The following is a 20,767-nucleotide window of genomic DNA, read 5'->3' as shown; positions in this document are numbered from 1 at the left end:
TACCTTCATTTTCTTGCTGTCATTTTTTGTCTCTGTGCCACAGGATTTGCAACCGCTCACATTTTTATGGATTTGCACTTTTATCCTGTATTTTATATTTCGCAATGTTTGTAACTGCATGTTTGTTAGCCGCCGTGAAAACCTTGTTGACGGGCAGAACATAAATATCCAAATTATTAACAATTCACAGTACACGATCTTTTTCCCTCTGAGGGGTCACATTGCTGTGCCACCCCCCCCCCACACATTTAGCAGAGACAGAATTCACCCTTAGGCAAATATGGGACTTGCAAAAGAGACGGGGCTTTTGCTACTTTACCTCATAGCTGGCATACTTATCGAGTGACGAATGGAGTAGCTGCTACTCGGAAGCATTAAGGAGAAAGGAGGAATATATTAGAAGCAGTTAAAACCCTGGAAGCCGCCACACCCAGCTGACCCCATCCACACAGCGCCATGGCAAAACTGCAAAGCATTTTGGGAGACTTCCTTTGTGCAGAACTGTGTTTTGGGGGCGCAAATTGCATAGCTCCTCTGTTCCTTCCTCGACAGGCCACCACAGCTGAAAATGCAACTTTTTACAAGCAGGCCCTCCGAGGTTCTGAAATCCCCCACCCTAGAAAGAAACGGCCCCTCCAAAGTGTGCCAGAGGTTTATAACTAAAAGCAAAGGAATCTACTCTGCCCAAACAGCCAGGCTGCCTGTTGACTAGTAAATAGATACAAAATGCCACTGCTGATCTCAATTCAAATCAGAAGTATCTAAAGCTGGGGTCCCCCAATATGGTACCTTTGGGCACTAAAACATCCCAGGAGGGGTCTGGAGGGGGGTTCTTTGCTTCCTGGAGGATGGTCTGCTTTTGGGGCTATGTAGGGGTTTAAAGGTAAAGGGACCCCTGACCGTTAGGTCCAGTTGTGGATGACTCTGGGGTTGCGGCGCTCATCTCGCTTTACAGGCCAAGGGAGCCGGCGTTTGCCCGCAGACAGTTTTTCTGGGTCATGTGGCCAGCATGACTAAGCCGCTTCTGGTGAAACCAGAGCAACACACGGAAACGCCGTTTACCTTCCCGCCAGAGCGGTACCTATTTATCTACTTATACTTTGTGCTTTCGAACTGCTAGGTTGGCAGGAGCTGGGACCGAGCAACGGGAGCTCACCCTGTCGCAGGGATTTGAACCGCCTACCTTCTGATCGGCAAGCCCAAGAGGCTCAGTGGTTTAATCCACAGTGCCACCCGCGTCCCATGTAGGGGTTTAGCCTGGGTCTTTTGGGGAGTGAAAGGCTCTGAGCATTGCCAGTTTTCCTCCTGCGAAATGGGTATTTTGTGGCACCCGCAGCCGTTTTCGATTCCCAAATGTGCTCCTGGGCTTAAATGGGTTGGGGACCCCAGACTCAAAGCATCCACTGGTGTTGCCGCACCTTAGAGAGCAAGCGTGACAGACACACAGCCCTCCAGTCTACAACTCCAATTCAGACCTATCCAAAGCAACCAGTGGCTAGGGATGGGTGGTGGGGGCTGCAGGCACCAGGTTCCCCTCTTCTGTTGAAGGGCAACATGAACAGGACATGTCACCACCCAGAGGAGCTTAAAGTCCAGCATCCCACATTACAAGAGCAGGCTGGATGTTGAACTACAGCAATACTGCCTCTGGTCAAAAAGCCAAAGCCGCCCACACAAGCACCAATTCATTTTAATTCAAGGGAAAGCCTTTTAATACTGTGCTTTGCCCAAGAGACGCATCTGGCCCGCAACCAAGCCCTGGAGTGGACTCTGTTTTTAAAAGGGGGGGGGGAGGCAGGGCTGCACACAATGCTGTCGACACAGCAAAGTGGGGAGGAGGCATTCAGGTGGCTTTTGCGGCACTAGGTTTCCGAACTCGGCAACTTGCCTTCAGTCTAAAGCCATCGGTGGAAAAGGAGAGCAGGTAAAAGCCCCCACGAAGTATGTAATGAACCCGCATAGTTGTGACACTTTGTTGTAAAAAATCTGCTTTTGTCTGGGGAGGAGCAAAGGTCCAGTTTGCCCAGCACCATCTATTGTAGGCCAAATGGCTGTTGTTCTCAAGTGTCTTATCTGGCCCCCATCTGAGCCAAGTTGTGGAATGAAGCCAAAGGAAAGCTGTTCAGGCTCTTCTGTTGTGTCAAACCAGTTCTTGCGTTTAACATGACCACCCCAAAAAGGCATTTGGGAGCATGTATGCGTGAGACATTAAGCAACCAATAACCTCTCCTTTTTTAAGAGGGAAAACCAGAAGCTTTTGGCTTTCAGTTCATTGGAAAGATACTGGCAGCATCTATAAATGGCTCTGGAGGGCAGGAGTGTTATGTGGCCATTTGTGGTTCCCGATCCCTTTCCTTTCAACTGAAAGTGAGGCTCATGTGTATGCCTCGGAAAACAACCTTGTTTAACCAGATTCCTTGCAGACATCCCTCTTGAACAGAGCCTTACCTAAAGGAATGTGAGAAGGGGTGGGCCCTGGAAGATTCCAATGGCAGCAGGAAAGGAAAGTAGTGAAAGAGGCGATTAGTTGCAAATTCCCACACCAACCAGTACAACACAACACTTAAGAGATCCCAAAGGAACCCATCTAAAGACTAACAGATAGAGAGCAAGCAGTGATTTCAGGAGAGGTTAGGAACATAGGAAGCTGTCTTATACAGAGTCAGACCATTGGTACACCGAGTCCAGCATTGTCTTCACAGACTGGCAGCAGCTCTCCAAGATTTCGGGTGGGGTACATTCCCAGCCCTACATGGAGATGCTCAGGATTGAACCTCGTAGCTATTGCATGCAAAGCAGATTCCTTGCCACTCCATGCTCCAGCCCTGCTATATTCCTGGCACTGGGCACTGACCATGCGAGCATTAAGCCACGCTAAATTAACTTGCCGTTTATTACATCATTAAGCATGTGGCAAACCCTCATAGGTAAACAGATACGCTTGCCAACTTTTTATCCAGAGGCACTGCTAACTGGTTAAACCTGACTCCTTTAATCCACCTGTATTTACTAGGTGGCCAGTGGGTCAATTTTACCAGACCCACAGATCACACAGCAGGGAGTTGCTCCCAGAAAAGAGAGAAAAAGCATCTCAGACGCAAGTGTGATGAACTACTGTGTAAATTCTGCCTGGAGAGTGAAAACCTCCACCTCCCTAAGAGGCTAGAGAGAGAGGGGTTTCATTTTAATGTGCTATGGAGAATTCTGTATCCAGCCCTTCAGGGTAGAAATCTACAATCAGATAATGATTTTCAACTTTGTAGAGAGGGGCTTTGCATTTCAAGGGCTGCATGTCCTCCAGCCACGAATGCATAACACACTCTCTGCGTTCAATTGACTTTTACTTAGTACACCACCAAAAATTAATCTCCAGCTTGGCCAATACAGTGGTAACTCGGGTTACCAACAGTCCTGCGTATGAACGCTTCGGTTTATGAACTCCACAGACTCAGAAGTAGGTATTCCGGGTTGCAAACTTTGCCCTGGGATGCGAACGCAATCCGCTTCAGAGGCTGAGGGAGGCCTATGAAGGGAATGTGTGCCACGGGTTAAGAACGCTTCGGGTTAAGAAGAGACTTCCGGAACAAATTAAGTTTGTAACCCGAGGTACCACTGTATATAAGGGCTGCTATATTTCTCTTTACACTTCCTTTCAAGCCAGGAATGTGTGTGTATTTTTGCTTAAGGCACGAAACAGATATTGGTAACAGCCGGGCTCTCTCTTTCCTGACCGGTAACCAGCACTTGCTTCTTCATCCCAGAATCCTACAGGCAACTTGATACCCGAGTCCATCTGCATCTTCAGATTAGTGTCTAAATGCAGACCTCAAGGCTTCAAAATGCAGAGTTATTACTATTATTATTTCTTCACGTTTCTCATCATTCTCCCGACCCCTAAAATCCTGTGCACGATTTTGAGAAATTTCAGTTCAGGCTTTAATAAGACACACTGCCCAAATATGGATTTTGGAAAGGACTGACACCATTGTACCAAGAGGTTCAAGGACACCCTAACAAAACAGAAGAGTTTAGATGAGGGGTAGGCAACCTAAGGTCCGTGGGCCGGATGCGGCCCAATCGCCTTCTCAATCCGGCCCGTGGACGGTTCGGGAATCAGCATGTTTTTACATGAGTAGAATGTGTCCTTTTATTTAAAATGCATCTCTGGGTTATTTGTGGGGCATAGGAATTCGTTCATCCTCCCCCCAAATATATATAGTTTGGCCCTCCACAAGGTCTGAGGGACAGTGGACCAGCCCACAGCTGAAAAAGGTTGCTGACCCCTGGTTTAGATCCTTAACCGCTTCTCTTAAGTCATGTGAGTGGGATTTGGCAGCATGGTCAAAGCATCTTTTTCTGCCCCCGATTCCTCACAAGCTGTAGAGCAGCAAGAAGAAAAGGCAAGCCAAGGTCTGGTAGCCAGAAATTGAGTGCAGCAGTGTCAGAGTTAAGAGGACTGAGATTCCAAAGGACTCTGTTCCAAAGGAATATTGGGAGAACAGCTGTTATGAAATCTCGCATCCAAAAAAGTCCAGTGCGATTTGGCCCAATTTGCATTGTACATTTGATGATAGTGGCCCCTTGTTTTCAAGAGGGATCGTGAAAACCATGCCATTTGCCAATGCTGCAAGGCCGTTAATTCCATTCATTAAAAAAAAGATTAGCAGAGGCGTCTCTACTGGGGCTTTTCACAACAGTTAGCTAGCTAAGATGGGTTGGATCCAGAGGAAGTTATGTCACAGTTTAGTTCCATTTATTTCAGTGGAACTGGAGTGTGACTAAACTTATCAAGCTGGACCCTGAGGAAGTTAAATCAGATTAGATACTATAGAAAATATACAGGCAATGCGTCGAGGTTGAAGGCTTATCCAGCAGGTGTCTGCGAGTTCAAGGAGATTATTGTTGCTTAGACCTGACCAAGACCTTGTCCCTTCATCAATTACCTTTCCCCTTACTTGGAGCAGCCAAGGTGGAAAGTTTCATCCATGAACACACTTCAAAGCACACCAGCAAAACAACGGAATGCAGTTTGCTTCTTAAGAGAATAGTATAAAAAGAGCAGAATCTCTAAGGCACATGACAAAGATGAACGAGGCTGAACAGAGAGGAAAAAACCTCTTCTGCCCAAAGGAAAGAGGTTCACTGCAAAACACCAGTTTCACTCCTTTTAGTCTCTGATCACATAAGTCAAGCTTTGTGGCACAAGTCTGCCTTTCATTTGAGGGAACTGGTTCGGTAAGGACTAGGAAAAGAGCCTCTATGGACATCAGGATGAGACCTTGCAGGAGGAGGCAGCTTCTCTCTCCCACTTGTTTGACTGCTGCTATCTGGGGCAGAGAAAATCACACGCAGCAGTACTTCACTGACATTTAACTAGACATTACCAGGGTGTGGGGAAGAGGAGACCACAAATTATCTGTCCTAACTAAGTTTCAACCACACCTTTGTTATGATGTGGATTGAAAGTTTGTTCTCTTTGAGGATAAACCACCAAAGTCTCCATTTATCACATTACTCTAAGTGGTACAGGGCACTGCTCTGCCTTCTCCAACGTTCATCCTCTTCATTAGCCTAGCTACGAGTTCTATTCCTACTTTCTTTCAGATCCTGTGTGATTTGGCCACAGTGACTCTGTACTATGATGACAAATATGTTGCTTTTTTAAGGACCACTGCTTTGTGGTTCAAAGGTTTGATAACTTGCATGAACATTTAAATGCTGCTTTAAAACACACACAGAGAGATCTAATCAATGTCTTTGCTATTCCCACTGTAGATGCCACATTGCAATTTGTGAATTTCAGGAAGTCGACCATGCAAAACTAAAATAGCAAACTAGGTTTGCTAGGATGGGGGGGGGGGGGGAGGCATGGTTCTTGTTTGCAAGCTGTATCAGTTTCCAGGAAAATGTTATCAAGACCAACACATTTATGAAATAATTCTCTGGGACATTTAAAGCAAGCATGTTGCTTTTGGTAAGAAAGCGGTGCTATCTGCTAACTCGAAGAACAACACACAAACATACACACATAACCACAATGTACTAGAGGTGGCAATAGTCCTGAAAGTGCTATTATGTGATCAGAGTTTATATCAAGCGCTTACCACCCAGATATTCCCAGCCAGAGAGGGAAAGGAGAATGTCTGAGAAGAATCAATGTTGCAGTGAATACAAGGGCTCAATTCTACATTAAGTACTATTAACACATTAAGCAGTTGATGTATATAATATAGTGTAGCATAACACAGCTTGCATTTATAAAAATTCTCAAGAATAAGGATTGAAGGGGAATCATTTGCTGTCCTGCATTTCACAAATAAGGGTGAACATACCCTGTGAACCTTGGATAACTTCCTTCCATATTCTCTTGACCAAACCAAAGTGGCAACTTCACTTGTTGCAAGTCAGTGCTAATGGTGCCATTAAATGGGGATACAGAATTTAAATAAGACTTCCCCATGTGTCTTCATGGGGAAATGTAGCGTTAGGCTTCTTTTCGGCTTTTAGCCCTGTATTTAGACTACCTCCAGCTCAGTTTAAGATGAAGGCTGAATGAGTTTCCAAACCAGAAACTGCATCCGTCAACAAACCCTAGACAACTATCACCTGATTGCAGGCTACCAAAGTTTGGAGCACATAGATAATTTGCAACAGAGCTGAACTCTAGTGAAAGTCTAAACATTTAGGGGATGTTTTGATTGTTTACTTATATGCAGCTTTTCCATAATGAGATTGCCCAAACTGGTTTACAGCAAACATCAAAATATAGAGCCTTAGAAACACAAATATACAAAATATAGAACATGTCAGTAAATTAAAATTTTTAAAAAGCCTAAACCGATTTGGCAAACAGAGAATAAATTCAATATTACACACACATGAAAATTCTAGGCTTAAGTACATAAATACAACACAAAACAAGCGTTAACCAGCGATAAAGTTTTTGGTACTGGTCTTGCTGCACTCCCAAGAGGGGAGGGGTAAGTCCACAACCCAAGTTCTCACTGAACCCATGAACAAACAGGATTAGACCATCTAATGGGTTAAATGGGTCGTTCCCCCCACTGACCATTTAAATAATCAAGCTTATAAAACATTAGGTGTGTAACAAGCAGAGAAATCTATGCCAAACAAGTGTTATTAAGTTCTGGACACAAGTTCTAAACTTAGTTGCTTATACTGTAGTAGTATTACACAAGCACATGTGTAGGCAAAGGACATTATAGAAATCAAAAAAATCCTCTGTAGTTTTTCATCTCAGAAAAACAGTGAAGGAAAAAAGAAAAGAAATCAAAGAATTTGTTTAAAAGATCAGTTTATGTTACATTATAGCGTCTGGCGCTGGGGGACCTGCTTCTAAAATCAGCATAACACTAACTGCAAATTCCTCAGAACTAAGGGGAACATTGCTTTTATCAGATATCAATAGGGCATTATTATTTTATTTTTTTAAGGAGAGGCCACCAAGGAAAGGCCATTCTTGGCTTCAGAGAAAATGTAAGTTAAATAGAAAGTCAAACATTCGGCACCTCTCGCCCCTGTAACTGGAACCAGTTAATAATACCAGGGCTGTTAGATACTGATTGCTACTGTTGCACTGGGCTCATGCTCAACTTCCTCTCCCTTTGAAGCAAATATAGCGCAAAAATTACCTCATGTCTCCAAGCTTCCGGCTGATCACAGAGCCCACGTTGGAAAGGGCAGCCGAAGTCTTCTGCCCTGCCTGCGAGAGAGTTTCCTGCGTCTTCTTGTAGCTAGGCAAGAAAAACAAGGCTTGTTAGCAGCTGAAGACAGCAATTAAGGAGGAAGGACGAGGCGGCGCTAGGGGAAAAGGCAGCTGGTGTCTGGCAAACAGGGCTCTTGTGGATAAGGGAGACAGCGGCACTTCTGACCAGGGTCTCATTGTGAGAAAGCATCACTTGAGGGTCGTCGATGGCTCTTCATTCCTAAACACCATGCAGCTGTGGTTAAAACAGGGCATACGCAGCTGTAAGTGACACTGGCACACATCCTCAGAGGCATTTACTGAAACTAAAAGACTTCAATGAATAAGTGAGAATGGCTGGAAAGTTGTTCAGCTGGTTCCCAGTGCAATGATGGATTTAAAGCCTTTTTGCACAGAAGCAGCGAAGTTGTTTCTTTACTACCAGTGCTGATTTTTAAAAAATAAAATCTCATTGCACAGGGCTAGAAGCGTTTTCTCACTGCAAGTCAGTCAAATTGCATTTGGGGCATTCGTTCTCCTTACAACCCCCATGCTTTTCCTTTGTACCCATATTAAAAAAGAGGATTTCTCATCTACACAGGAATTACAAAGCGCCCCCACCCCCGCAAAAAAAAGCTTTCAGCTGGCGACAGAATTAGAAATTTAGAAGGAACAGTTAACAGTGGCAAGTTAATTCAGAAAAGAATCAGCCTTGCTTCTGCTATGTAAGGAAAATGTTTCCCATCAGTTACCATTAACATTGCTATTTTAAAACAGGGACAATAGCAACACACTCCAAAGAACTAAAGTACCCATTTCTGGGATAGTTTTCTGCCATCAGTCCAAAGACTCAGATGGCACAATCTTTATGTTTTAGTTCTAAACACAGTATTTCAGTCCCTACTGAGCAAGCCACTAACATCCCCAGAAAAAATCAGTGCACAGAGGGAACAGATTAAAGATAGGATTATAGCCAAGCACCTTCTAAAATCTTCCCCTGATCGTTAACGTTGGAATTCTGCATGCACTAACAACCTAACTCAGTGGGACTTGTCCCTCATCAGCCACGTACAAGATAAGACTATTCGCATTGCCATTAATTAGGATAGCATTTTTTGTATACAAACAGCCATCGCTGGTGGTGAGTATATTCCATATCCTAACGAAGTAAGCTGTTGCACAGTGAATCCTCATAAACTCACTGCCCCGGGCTCTCGTGTGCTAGCTAAGATCACTTCTAGTATCAGAGCCAAGCTGGAGAGAAAGCTCAGACTGTGTGGTCCATGGAGAGGCAAGACTTGTCCTCCTCGCCCATGAACCCAGGCCTCTGGCTCCTTCCTTTAAAAAATTAATTAATTCTAATTATTAAATCTGCACTGCAGCCTTCTTCCTGAAGGTGCCCAGTTCTCATCGAGGCTGGCAATTCTTGTGTATAACCTGGGTTACTTTAGATTTACAGATGGGTGCTCACTTTGAAGCTTAATAGCTAAAAGCAGTGCTCCAGTAGGAACACACCTGTTGAAAACAAACCTGCCAGGAAGGCTGGACCCTGCCCACACCCCGATTTTCTATGTAGAGGGTGTGAGATGTGAGCCACAGCTGCATCCTCAAGAGGGCCACTCAAAAGGCAGGCTGACCATCTCACTCAAAGGGAGGCCTTGGTCCCAGCAAGAGTTCCTCGACAGCAGTGTTTCTCAAGCTTGGATTACAACTTCCATCATCCCCGACCACAGGTCCTGCTAACTAGGGATGATGGGAGTTGTAGTGCAACGACAGCTGCGGACCCAAGCTTGAAAAACACTGCCCTGCAGATATTAAACTTCTTCCATCTGTCAATCTAGGCAAGGTGTGCTGTCTGTGCAGAATACAGTCATACCTCATGTTACATTCGCTTCATGTTACGTTTTTTCAGGTTACGTCCCATGGCGACCCGGAAGTACCAGAAAGGGTTACTTCCGGGTTTCGCCGCTCGCGCATGCGCAGAAGAGCAAAATGACGTCACGCGCATGCGCAGAAGCGGCAAATCGCAACACGTACGTGCGTAGACATGCCGCTGCGGGTTGCACTCTTTTCATGTTGTGAACGGGCCTCCGGAACGGATCCCGTTCGCAACCAGAGGTACCACTGTAAGGGCATTAACAGAGGCAGAACCTTCTCTGCAGGGGAGCCAAATGGGTAAGATCTGTACTACAAATTCAGCATGCATCTTTTGAGTTGCACCTTATTAATGGAACTTGAAGGTCCTTTTCAATTAAAGCCAACTGTATCCATTGAAGCAATGGACATCCAGAACAGGAACAATGTGGAGGTTCAGCTTAAATGTGAAAAAAAATCCCATCTGTTCAGGGACAGAATCTTGGTAACATGCTGAACTGGAGCCCACAATCTAGCAACCAGGCCACTTTACTTGCTTCCTTGTTTAAAGCATTGGCAGCTTCATTAAACATGGCTGCAGCTATCCCAGGTGTTGGTCCTCAGTTGTTTAAAAGGGAACGTGAATGGCATTTGTCTTCTTCAGCATTCTCCTGCCCTGCATTAGTTGTTAAGATACTGCAAGGGTCGGCTGGGGACGACTTAGCAAGACCAGCTGTCGTGTAGCTGTACCTATTCTTCATCCTGACACCAAAAGCACCCCCTGATTACAGTCCAGCAAGTTCCTAACCATTTGTCCCCCAAAACATGGGGTATAATCATCTGAAGGGGTAGGCCAGCAGCATCTGGTCTCTGTATCACTCAAACATTAGGGTTTTTTTAACGCTAACCCTAAGCCCCAGCACTATTTCAAACACACACTCTCTCTCTCTGGCTCAGACATGCAACACAGAAGGTCCTTAAGCACTGTACAAAATCCGCTTCTAGCCTATGTGTCCCAGAAGCCACATTTTGCTTCCTGTGCTGACAAGAAAGCTTGTGTATTTGCTCGTACCGCTCTGGAATAATATTGCTTATTCAGCTGAGGCCTCCCAAAAACCCATCCTGCCTTTCTGCAGCCCCAGCTGTCTTAGCAGAAGCTGAAGTTTCCTAGAAATATAGGGAAGAGATATTTGCTTTGCAATACCCTAATACACAGTCTTCCACAAGCCAATGCCTTCCAAATATTTTGAACCAAAGATCTCTTCAGCCTCAGATCTGTGCTAGTTGGGGCTGATGGAAGCTACAGTATGAAACATCTGGAGGGCACTGGGTTGGGGAAGGCTGGTGCAGACCTCCACCCCCTAGTCATTTGTCACCAAATTCAGTGAAGCATTGGTACTTAACTAAAGCCTGAAAAGGAAGGCTAGCACAGCACGACTGGAAAAAGGTAAAAGGTTAAGGACCCCTGACAATTAAGTCCAGTCACAAATGACTCTGGGGTTGTGGCACTCATCTCGCTTTACAGGCCGAGGGAGCTGGTGTTTGTCCGCAGACAGTTTTTCCAGGTCATGTGGCCAGCATGACTAAGCCGCTTCTGGCGAACCAGAGCAGTGCACGGAAACACTGTTTACCTTCCCGTTGCTGTGGTACCTATTTATCTACTTGCACTTCTGGCGCGCTTTCAAACTGCTAGGTTGGCGGCGGCAGCAGGGACTGAGCAACGGGAGCTCACCCCATTGCGGGGATTTGAACTGCCGACCTTCTGATCGGCAAGCCCAAGAGGCTCAGTGGTTTAGACCACAGCGCCGTCCTCGTCCTTATAGCATGACTAGAGGTGTTTAAAAATTCAACTCCGGAAACTTTCCACCAAAGTTGACTTCCTGCTGAAGTTTTCAGGAAGCTGAAGTTTGCAAAACTTCCTGCTTTGCTAGGGGGTTTCCACTCAGATTAAACTCAGGACAAACTCTGATTAAACCCCACCAAAGTTTTCTGTTAACTCAAAGCAACTGCCGGGATATGTCAATGCACTTTCGTGGGAGAAAGCAGGTAGCACTGAATCTCAGTTTAATGAAGGTCAAGTTCCTCTCTCAGAGTTTCCCCCTAATCAGCCTAAATTTAACAGGGAAAAAGGGCAGGTAGCACTGAGAGGCAATGAGTTAAACAATAAAATACTCCAAAAGCAGACAAGTGTTGTGGGGAGGGGAGAGGAAGGGTCAAGCTCCACAAACAAGTCACTAAGGCCAAGTACTATACAGTCGTACCTCTGAAGTCGAACGGAATCCATTCCAGAAGTCCATTCGACTTCCAAAACGTTCAGAAACCAAGGCATGGCTTCTGATTGGCTGCAGGAAGCTCCTTAAGCCAATCGGACGCCACGTTGGACGTTCGGGTTCCAAATAACGTTTGCAAACTGGAACACTCACTTCTGGGTTTGTGGCGTTTGGGAGCCAAAACATTCAAGTCACAAGGCGTTTGACTTCTGAGGTACAACTGTAAATCCAAAGGAGCTTCTCGCAGGATAGGCCTTTCCCAGTTCCTTATTTCTGATGCAGTCCTATCCTTCCTATAAAGCCACTCCAGAGGACTGGGAGATCCTTCAGAGTGGCATTCAATGAATGAAGTGCTGCAGCAGGACTGGAAATCAGTAACCCACCCACCCCTCACATGTGTGCAAGCAGAAATGCATTCCATTCCAGCCTCAGCTTCTCTGAATTCAAGTCAACAGGGACTCTTCCTCCCTCATCAGCTCCATTGAATTGAACGGGAAGCAATCAGAGTTACAGGGTTCTTCTATTACTTCCATTTATTTCAATGGGGATACTCAATGGGGAGAGACACACACATGCTTGCAGTTAGGAATTATGGAAGCTGGCTCTAATTTCCTTAAAAAGTGGCTCCTGGGGACATCAGAAGAAATATGCTGATTACGGTAAGATCATATAAGGACTATAACCAGAGGTTTCCTAGACATAAGGTGAACCAAAGGAAATTGTTGCACTGCCCTCCTGTTGAAACTAGGATTGGGAACCTACAGTTCTCCAGAACCCCCATCTAAGGGTTACAAAATGCACCTGTCTTAAGCTCGCTTTAATTTATATGCAGTAATGCTGCACACAGGACCATTAGTGTGCTTGGTCGGGTTCACTGCAAGGCCCTGTGAGCGTACTGAATACAAAAACTGTTAAAAAAAACAAAACTCCATTCCCTTACCATCTAAATTCTGCACCAAGAAAAAATGCATTCTACAACTTGCAAAACTATGCCATTTGCAACCATTTCTATCTTTGCAGTATACTGTGGGTTCTTTTTCCTTGTTTGCAGGATTTATTCTGCTTTGCTAGTCATGGGTGGAGTACAGTCACTGAAGTTCTCTGGCTGCTGAAATTTCAGAAACGCTGCCCACATACTTTCAAACTTTTTTTTACACCCCTAAGGGCTAGAATTCATGCATTTAGAAAAATTAATTAAAAGAAGAGAACCTCAGGATTCTGGTCCCACTATTACATTCTGGATTACATTTTGCACTCCCACAGAACCGCAGTCCACAAGCAATAATCATTTGCAAGCTTAAGCTGCGCATTAACCTGAACAAGGCCTATCCAAAAGAAGCACAGAAGCAGGCGAAGGTGTTTACTGCCAAAGAGCAATGGGCAAATGTCAGGGTGGCAAGGATATCACAGATAAGTTCATGGGATCATAGAGAAAGCTGCCACGCAGTAAGCTGCAGAGTCTAAGTCATCCTTCTCCCACTATCCCTAATTAGTCAGCAAAACAATCGGCGTTTAGAGAATGGAGACCAAGCAGGAAGGCAGTTAGTGCAGGGAAGGAACTGTTAGTTGCAGGATGCTATTGGAATAAGGGAACGTGCTTTAGGCTGAAGGTTAAGACACTCACGCTTCTGATTGGGTTAATTTCTCATTCCAGTCCTCCAGGGTGCTGCTGGCCGAAACATATCTATAAATACAACGGAAGTTAGAGAAGGGGCCAAAACCTTTCTTCCACAGCACTCCAAACCACAAGGGCTGTAACAAAGTCATCACTATTCCTTCAAGCTTTTGTATTTATTCCTCCCTAGTTTGTGTTATTTCGAGGTCAGATTCCTTCCTGTTCTCGGGGCGAACCATCGAAGACACGCAGTCTTAAATAAATAAAATGTTCAGATGTTATAGCTCCTTCCTTTTCATGCTTGCGGAGGGCGGAGGCACCCTAGACTTAGCAGTCCTACTTTGCTGCTGTTAGATTAAAACAGAGCCCATCCCTGCAGGATCAGGCCCACGGCTCACCTAATCCAGAATCCTGTCCTCACAGTGGGCAGCCAGATGCCCTAATGGGAAACCAGCAAGGCAGGATTCAAGCACAAGAGTTTACGCTGGGTGTTCAGGGAGGTGCATCAAAACAGCAACCGTTCTTCTTCCTTCATTTGGCAAAGGCAGACACGCCAGCGACCCCAAGGCTACTTTAACCAGCCTCTCCCTCTCCCACTATGGTTTGGTTGAGGCAGCTGCGTCTCAAAGAAATTGCCACACATACCTTTACGCGACTTAACATTTGCCAGGTGCTTTGTTTTAAAGTGCAATTAAATTTAAAAGGCTGCAAGGCTGCTGCAGTGCAGAGAGTGGTGGAAGGCAGGTTTTAAACTGCCATTTCAAACATTTATTTCTATGCCTCCCCTGCGGAAACATCAATCTGAAAGGCTAGATTTTGGGGGGGGGGGGGGGAGAGAATGTGTCTCACTGTTGCCTATGGCTTGGGCTACCATTTGCAGTTAGATGCACTGTAGCATGTGGGGAAATAAAGAGTGAAGACATAATTGAGCGTCTTAAAACAAGGTCACACTAAGCCCAGGATTCTATAAATACAAGTGCTATAGCAGCCTATTAACACCCAGTCTTCAGAAACCGCTTTGAGGTTTTTTCTTGCGGGGAGGGGGCGTTTTACAATCAAGCAGTGTATAAGTGAAATAAAATTAAGATTTGGCTTTTTGTATTTTTTTTCTGCGCTGGGGAGGAAAGTGCCTGTTTAATAGTTAGCTGGCTGGCTATAACTACCTAGTCCAGTCCCAAATATAAAGAAAAATACAAGCCGAGACAAATAATTTGGGTCAAAAAGAGTTCTAGTGGGCCAGGCTGCCAGCTTTACGCTGAATCGTCAGGCTTGTAAAGTAAGTAAGCCTGAAAGAATCACTACTACCCTGACTTTCGCTCAAAGGGGCTGTCCAAGGAGCGAAAGAGTGCCCTGTCCCAACTCCACCAGCTTATTTGGATTTCTGCACTAGGCACGGGGAGGGGAGAGATTCTCATACGTTAATTCAGGCAAGGGTGGTCATGTGCCAGCATGCAGACCTACATATACAGGCATGCACGCAGTTGACCATATGGACACAGCTCCCTCCCACACCTCAGCAACACCACATCAGGCAGCCTCGGCCCAAATCTCAAGCCAGCCAGGAGGCTGCAACACAGCCATGTCCAAAGTTGCTCCGTCCTGGCCTAGAACTAAACCCTGAATACATTTTTAGGCGTGCTTCCTCAGCAGTGAGCAGCACTGAACTCGGTGGGACCTTTGAGCAGAGATGCACAGAGCAACACTGCAGGTCTATCAGCTTGAAGGTCTCGCACGGTCCCATCCATCCTCCTTTGCTGCCTCTTGCACCTGGAAGGGCAAGATGCTGCTACTGCCGTCACCTCTCTCACCCCCCCCCCCAAATGAAGGAACAATGCCTTCTGTGGCCACCTCACATAGTGAAACCCAAGGCACCATTTCTCCTTTGCAAAGCAGCCTCCAGAAGAAGAGGTCCCCAGTGAAGAAGTAGGGAGCCAGGGTGAAGAACCCTTCTTTGCTGCCCGCAAGTGTTTGCAGGGGGAAAGCAACGGGCAAGAGTTGAGCATCCTTTCCCACTGCTGATCTCCACCTTTCAACAGCACTTTGTAGCCATGGAACAGAGAGGTATTCAACAAAGTTTATTTCAGAGTATAGTCACTGAAATTAATATACCTTAAAGGTAATGGGACCCCTGACCATTAGGTCCAGTCGAGGACTCCTCTGGGGTTGCGGCGCTCATCTCGCTTTATTGGCCGAGGGAGCCAGCATACAGCCTCTGGGTCATGTGGCCAGCATGACTAAGCTGCTTCGGCGAACCAGAGCAGCGCACAGAAACGCCGTTTACCTTCCGGCCGGAGCGGTACCTATTTATCAACTTGCACTTTGTGCTTTCGAACTGCTAGGTTGGCAGGAGCATGGACCGAGCAACGGGAGCTCACCCCGTCGCGGGGATTCAGACCGCCCACCTTCCGATTGGCAATCTCAAGAGGCTCTGTGATTTAACCCACAGCGCCACCTTACTTAGTCATTAATTTTAACGAGCCTACTCTGCATAAAACTTATACCACCCGATGGTTCCAGCCGAAAGCTAAAACCAAAAGTTACGAAACTGCATTTGCTAACACCCAGCCTTCACATTTCCCACTCTCCTTTGTCCATGGTCTGCATGTGAGCATCAGAATCTGAAATGGTAAAACCTCCCTTTTGCCATGTACAGGAGTGATGCTAAATTAACGTAGCCAATTCCCAGCTGGACTTCTGCAATGTTTCAATGTGGCCTGGTAACTGATTGGAATTTTCCTTTCTCTATGCAAGGAAATGTCATAGAAGCCAGCAAGATGAGCTTAATCTTGAACGGGGACAAAAAATGTTTATGGGCAAAAGAATGGAGTTTTGACGTTAATAAGCGAAAGGCCCAGAAGTTGCTCCTCCAACATCCCAAGCACACAGCCAGCTTCCTCTGGGACCAAAGTGAAGGGGTAGAATGAGTCAGAGGAAAAGAGCAAGGAAGAGGGAGTTGGTGCTTGTAAGGCGGGAGAGGAACTCACAGGTCCGATCGGGTCAGTTTCTCATTCCACTCTCCAAGTTTCTCAGAGGTTTTCATATAACTAGAAACAAAAACCTGGGGGTCAATCACACTTTTGAAAGCTGGGGTCAAAATAGTTTCAAGAGAGGAGAAAACCCAACATCCAAGAGGCAGGTGATGAAATATTGACCCAGCCTGAGAGATGGGTCTTGGCAACACTCCTGTCAGAGAAAAAATGAAGCAGCGTGCGAAATTCACAGCATCCTGGGATGGGGAGCTAGAGTGTATTTGTAGCTTTGATACATGCATACAGTTCCTCAGATGCCTTTGGGAAGAGATTGTGATTTGGAATTATAAAATTAAATTAAAGGTGTTGCATGGCATGAACGGATTGGGGTGTGCACTGCAAAGCAGCTACAGCTGTTGCTCAGGCAAGCAGAGATCTTGGCAAGGAGGGTTTTGACTTAAGTCAACAAGGCAATTAGAAGCCCAGACTGTGATCCAAAGAAGCACCAAGCCTAGATAGCTCAGTTGGTTAGAGTGTGGTGCTGATAACGCCAAGGTTGCAGGTTCGATCCCCGTATGGGGCAGCTGCATATTCCTGCATTGCAGGGGGTTGGACTGGATGACCCTCAGGGTCCCTTCCAAGTCTTCAATTCTGATTCCACAGCCATCACAAATAAGCTGGGTGCTCAGTGGCCTAGCAGGCACCCTCTATATGACATAACTGGCAATGGGAGCTCCATGTAGGCATCCTTCAAGTCTCCTTCCCTGTAAAGCAAGTGTGAAGAAGTGGTTCTGACTCCTGGGAGCCAGATCCTTATCTCCCCTACCCTTCATGGGTCAGATCTGAGAGGTGGGCATGGGGTCAGGTGAGGGGACGCTTTGACGTTCCAACAACTGTTGCAGCTTCAGAGCGCTGGGCAGGTCACGCAAGGAGCCCTGCGTGGTGCTTTGGAGCGCTGCCGATCAGCTGGTGCTCAGTCCTTCAAAGAACTCTTGGGCAGGAGCAAGGAGATTACAAAGAGCACCACGGCTCTTTGCCAACCCCTCCAAGCAGCCAATCCCAGCTGGCTTGCCCCACTGATCGGTGGTGATAGCAAGCCTCGCTTGCCAATACACAACTGGGAGCACTTTAGGGCTGCGCACTGGCAGCCCTGTCACGTGTGTTATCGGTTGTGGCTGTGGTTTGGGGATAAGTCTCCTAGACCAGAGGTCCCCCACTGCTATGGGAAAGGAAGATTTACTGCCTCAGGATCTCAAAGGATAAAAGCTCAAAGATAGGACTTCTCTTTTCTGTTGGCTCAAGCCCCAATAGAACACCATGTCTAATTCTGCAGGTTATGGTGGAAAAATCACCCTAGGCAACACCTACGCAGTGGAGACCTGGACATCATGCCAGCTCTTTGAGAGGTTTTGCTTCAGGCCATCCAAGGGGGTCAGGCCCAGCTTTCTCTTCAGCTCCCCGCAGTGTCTCTCTTTGGCAGCCAATACCTGGCGCAGGGTGCCTATCTCCTCTTCCACCTGCAAGAAAAAGAGGAGAGGTATCTGGGTTAGAGACCCGAGTGTTGCAGGAGCAGGTACCTAACGATTCAGCATGGAAGGTGAGCCGTGACGTCCTGGCCTCCAAGAGAAGAGGCAAGCAAGACATGGACCACAAAGCATTTTAAACGTATTAATCAACATAACTGCTTATTGCACTAAACAGCTTAAGCTTTGTTCTGCAAATAGTGGGCTGTGGCTGTTAGGATATTTCCGTTCCACCTTAAAAGGGAGCAGGCTTTGTGAGTCAGAGTCTGCGCATGTCCTGTTCACAGGATGTTTATGTTTGCTATTGCTTTCGTTTTCTCTCTCTGTGTCGTAGACACTAAAGCAGGCAGTCATGTTTTTCTGTGTTCTGATCAACGCTGAATAAACTTGTAAATAATGCTCTCCTGAGTGCGACTTTGGCTGTGCATTATCTGCTGATAGAGTGTGCATGAGCTCTGGAATGTGGCAAGATATTTTCTAGAAACTCATGTCACTAATTGTTGATACTGCGTGACTACGGGAGATCGATGGATCGTCCGGCAGCCGGCTTGGGGGCCATGATGGACTTTGTCTCCCTGGCAGTATCCCAACAGTGGCCACAACTGGGTTGTAGCCTGTTGTAACGTGTGAGGCAGCAGTGGTGCTGCCAACATACAAATACTTCACAAAATTAAGAAGTAGGTCGGGCTAAAGGCAGCTCCCCAGAAGACCGAAGATTATTTATCTAGAGCACTATTCCCCTGACTTGGGTCTCGGCTGTTTTGGAATTACAATTCCCATCATCCCTGACGACTGGTCCTGCTAGCTAGGGAAGATGGGACTTGTAGTCCAAAAACAGCTGTATACCCAAGTTTGGGAAACGCTGTTCTGGAGCAGAAATGGCCAGAAAGTAGGCCACAGTGGGCCGCCTAACAGCTGATGGTTTCTGGGATTCTTGCCAGAACACTGTACTAGCTGGACCTTGATCTGATTCTGCAAACACTCTTTGTGTACACAAGTGAAGAACTCAGGGCCACTTCCTACAGATTGGTTGTTCCTTAACTGCCTAAGTATTATGGGCATGTGATTTTACTTTTGTGAGTTTAGACCATGCAGTTTCTGATTTAAAAAAGTAGACTGCATAGAAGTGATATCAGCCCTTGTACAAAGAATATAATTGATTAGGGAGTTTCCCCAGCACATCAGCTTTAAGGGAGACCTGACACAGCAACATTCCTGATGGATGTGTTTGTATGAACACAGCTCTCTGTTTCCACAGTCAAGTTTCACATGCAGGCCAATTTGTGGTATGAAGCCCAATCAGGAGGAAGAGAAAATATCAAAGTGTTGCAATGTGTGAACAGTGGACCTGACATATCAGTGATTTGCTTCCGGTCCTCAAGGAAATCCACGGTCATTTATCTACAGAGGACTGTGTGTGTGTTGCAAAAGGTTCTTGGGCACATTTCGGGACATACCATCTCAGCTTAGGTCTGGCCAGAGCCCTGCATGCTAGACTTTAACACTATCCCACAGAAGCTAAGTGCACGCCTAGAATGTGCCAAAGAAAAGGGTTTTTAAAAAGGAAAGTATTCAGCCACCTTTCTTTACTAAGCAACCACAGGATTCCTAAGGAGCAGGGTTTGAAAAACAGTTTTAGAAAACCATGCCCCAGTTTTAGAAAACCATGAGCAAGACTAGTATTACAGAGAAGACCTACTGCCAAAGAACAGTGCAGTGTTGGAACTGGAATGGGGAAAGTTTTACATCCCCAGAGAGATAGCCATGAAGCTCACTGGGTAATCTTGGGCTAGTGTGTCACCCTAACAACTCACAGAGTTGTTCTGAGGATAAACGTTGTGGAGACCACATCTGCCACCCTCAGCTTCTCAGAGGAAGGGCAAGACAAAAATGTACTAAAGGGATATTTGAATTCCCAGGTAATGCGACTGCTCACATAATAGCGCCTTCAAATGCCACAATATTATCTAAAACTCTAAAGCAGTGTTTCCTCAAACTTGGGTCTCCAGCTGCTGTTGGACTACAACTTCCATTATCCCTGACCACTGGTGCTAGCTAAGGATGATGGGAGTTGTAGTCCAACAACAGCTGGAGACCCAGGTTTGAGTAAAAACTGCTCTGAAGGAACATGTCTACAAAAGAGGGAACTACAAGGTTACACCAGGCACTTTAGAAATTCTGTTCTGTGAGCTTTCTAAGTCTGAGCTCTTTAGAGCTACAGAGGAAGAATTATCTGGTCTCCCTTGTACCACAGCAACAGAGCACAGCATGGAGAAAAGCAGAGTGTGAAGGCAGCCTCCTTTACCTTGACCAGCTCGGCCCTTAGCTCCTCTTCCTCCGCTTCTGTGAGCCCATTGTAGGCCGAGGCCCTTGCAGGAGGAGCAGCGGTGGCGGCAGCACTCGTGTTATCCACAGGCACATCTGTCATAGTATCCGACAACAGACCTTTGTTGGGAGAGTTAAGGTTGATATCTGTCATGGACAAGAAGCAAACCAGGGGGGAAAGGATAAGCAGCTAAAAGGCAGAGCATGTTAGTCTTGCAGGCACCCCTCTATACGGCGAAGGAGAAGAGGGAAAAGAGGAACAGACTGTTCTAAATCAGGTCCTGCCCAAGAGACCCACAGAAGCATATTTGCATTATCAAGAGCTCCAGAGAAGCAGCTTCTCACAAGCTGCATCCACAACAACAACAACTGTGCACCGTCTGCTGTCCCTGGAGACATGGCCTCTTCCCTTCCCCTCCAGCTGACACGTTCGGGGATGGCAATCTAGCGATTTTGTCATTCTCCTTGCAGGGAGAGCAGGTAACTCAAGGCTGCCTCACACAGTA

At 46.2% G+C, this 20,767-nt stretch overlaps 1 protein-coding gene across 17 annotated transcripts in view; it reads right to left on the bottom strand.

Annotated features, from left to right (window-relative positions):
* Positions 1 to 20,767, bottom strand: part of TPD52L2 (TPD52 like 2) — a 45,539-nt gene that overhangs the window by 4,781 nt on the left and 19,991 nt on the right. For 3 of the 17 annotated variants that reach the window (XM_081011530.1, XM_081011522.1, XM_081011526.1), the window contains 7 exons: positions 20,242 to 20,381; positions 17,782 to 17,930; positions 16,429 to 16,488; positions 13,454 to 13,513; positions 7,653 to 7,754; positions 2,449 to 2,475; positions 320 to 361 (listed from right to left, as the gene is read on the bottom strand). In XM_081011530.1, the coding sequence (XP_080867656.1) occupies positions 320 to 361; positions 2,449 to 2,475; positions 7,653 to 7,754; positions 13,454 to 13,513; positions 16,429 to 16,488; positions 17,782 to 17,930; positions 20,242 to 20,381 (580 nt within the window). Of the gene's footprint in view, positions 1 to 319; positions 362 to 2,448; positions 2,476 to 7,652; positions 7,755 to 13,453; positions 13,514 to 16,428; positions 16,489 to 17,781; positions 17,931 to 20,241; positions 20,409 to 20,767 lie in introns of all 17 variants that reach the window. The other 14 variants (XM_081011521.1, XM_081011537.1, XM_081011532.1 and 11 more) reach the window with 8 other exon arrangements.

The sequence above is a fragment of the Podarcis pityusensis genome (genome assembly GCF_964106645.2).
Source record: "Podarcis pityusensis genome assembly, chromosome: 6".
Taxonomy (NCBI): Eukaryota; Metazoa; Chordata; class Lepidosauria; order Squamata; family Lacertidae; genus Podarcis; species Podarcis pityusensis.
This window is presented reverse-complemented; position numbering and strand designations above follow the sequence as displayed.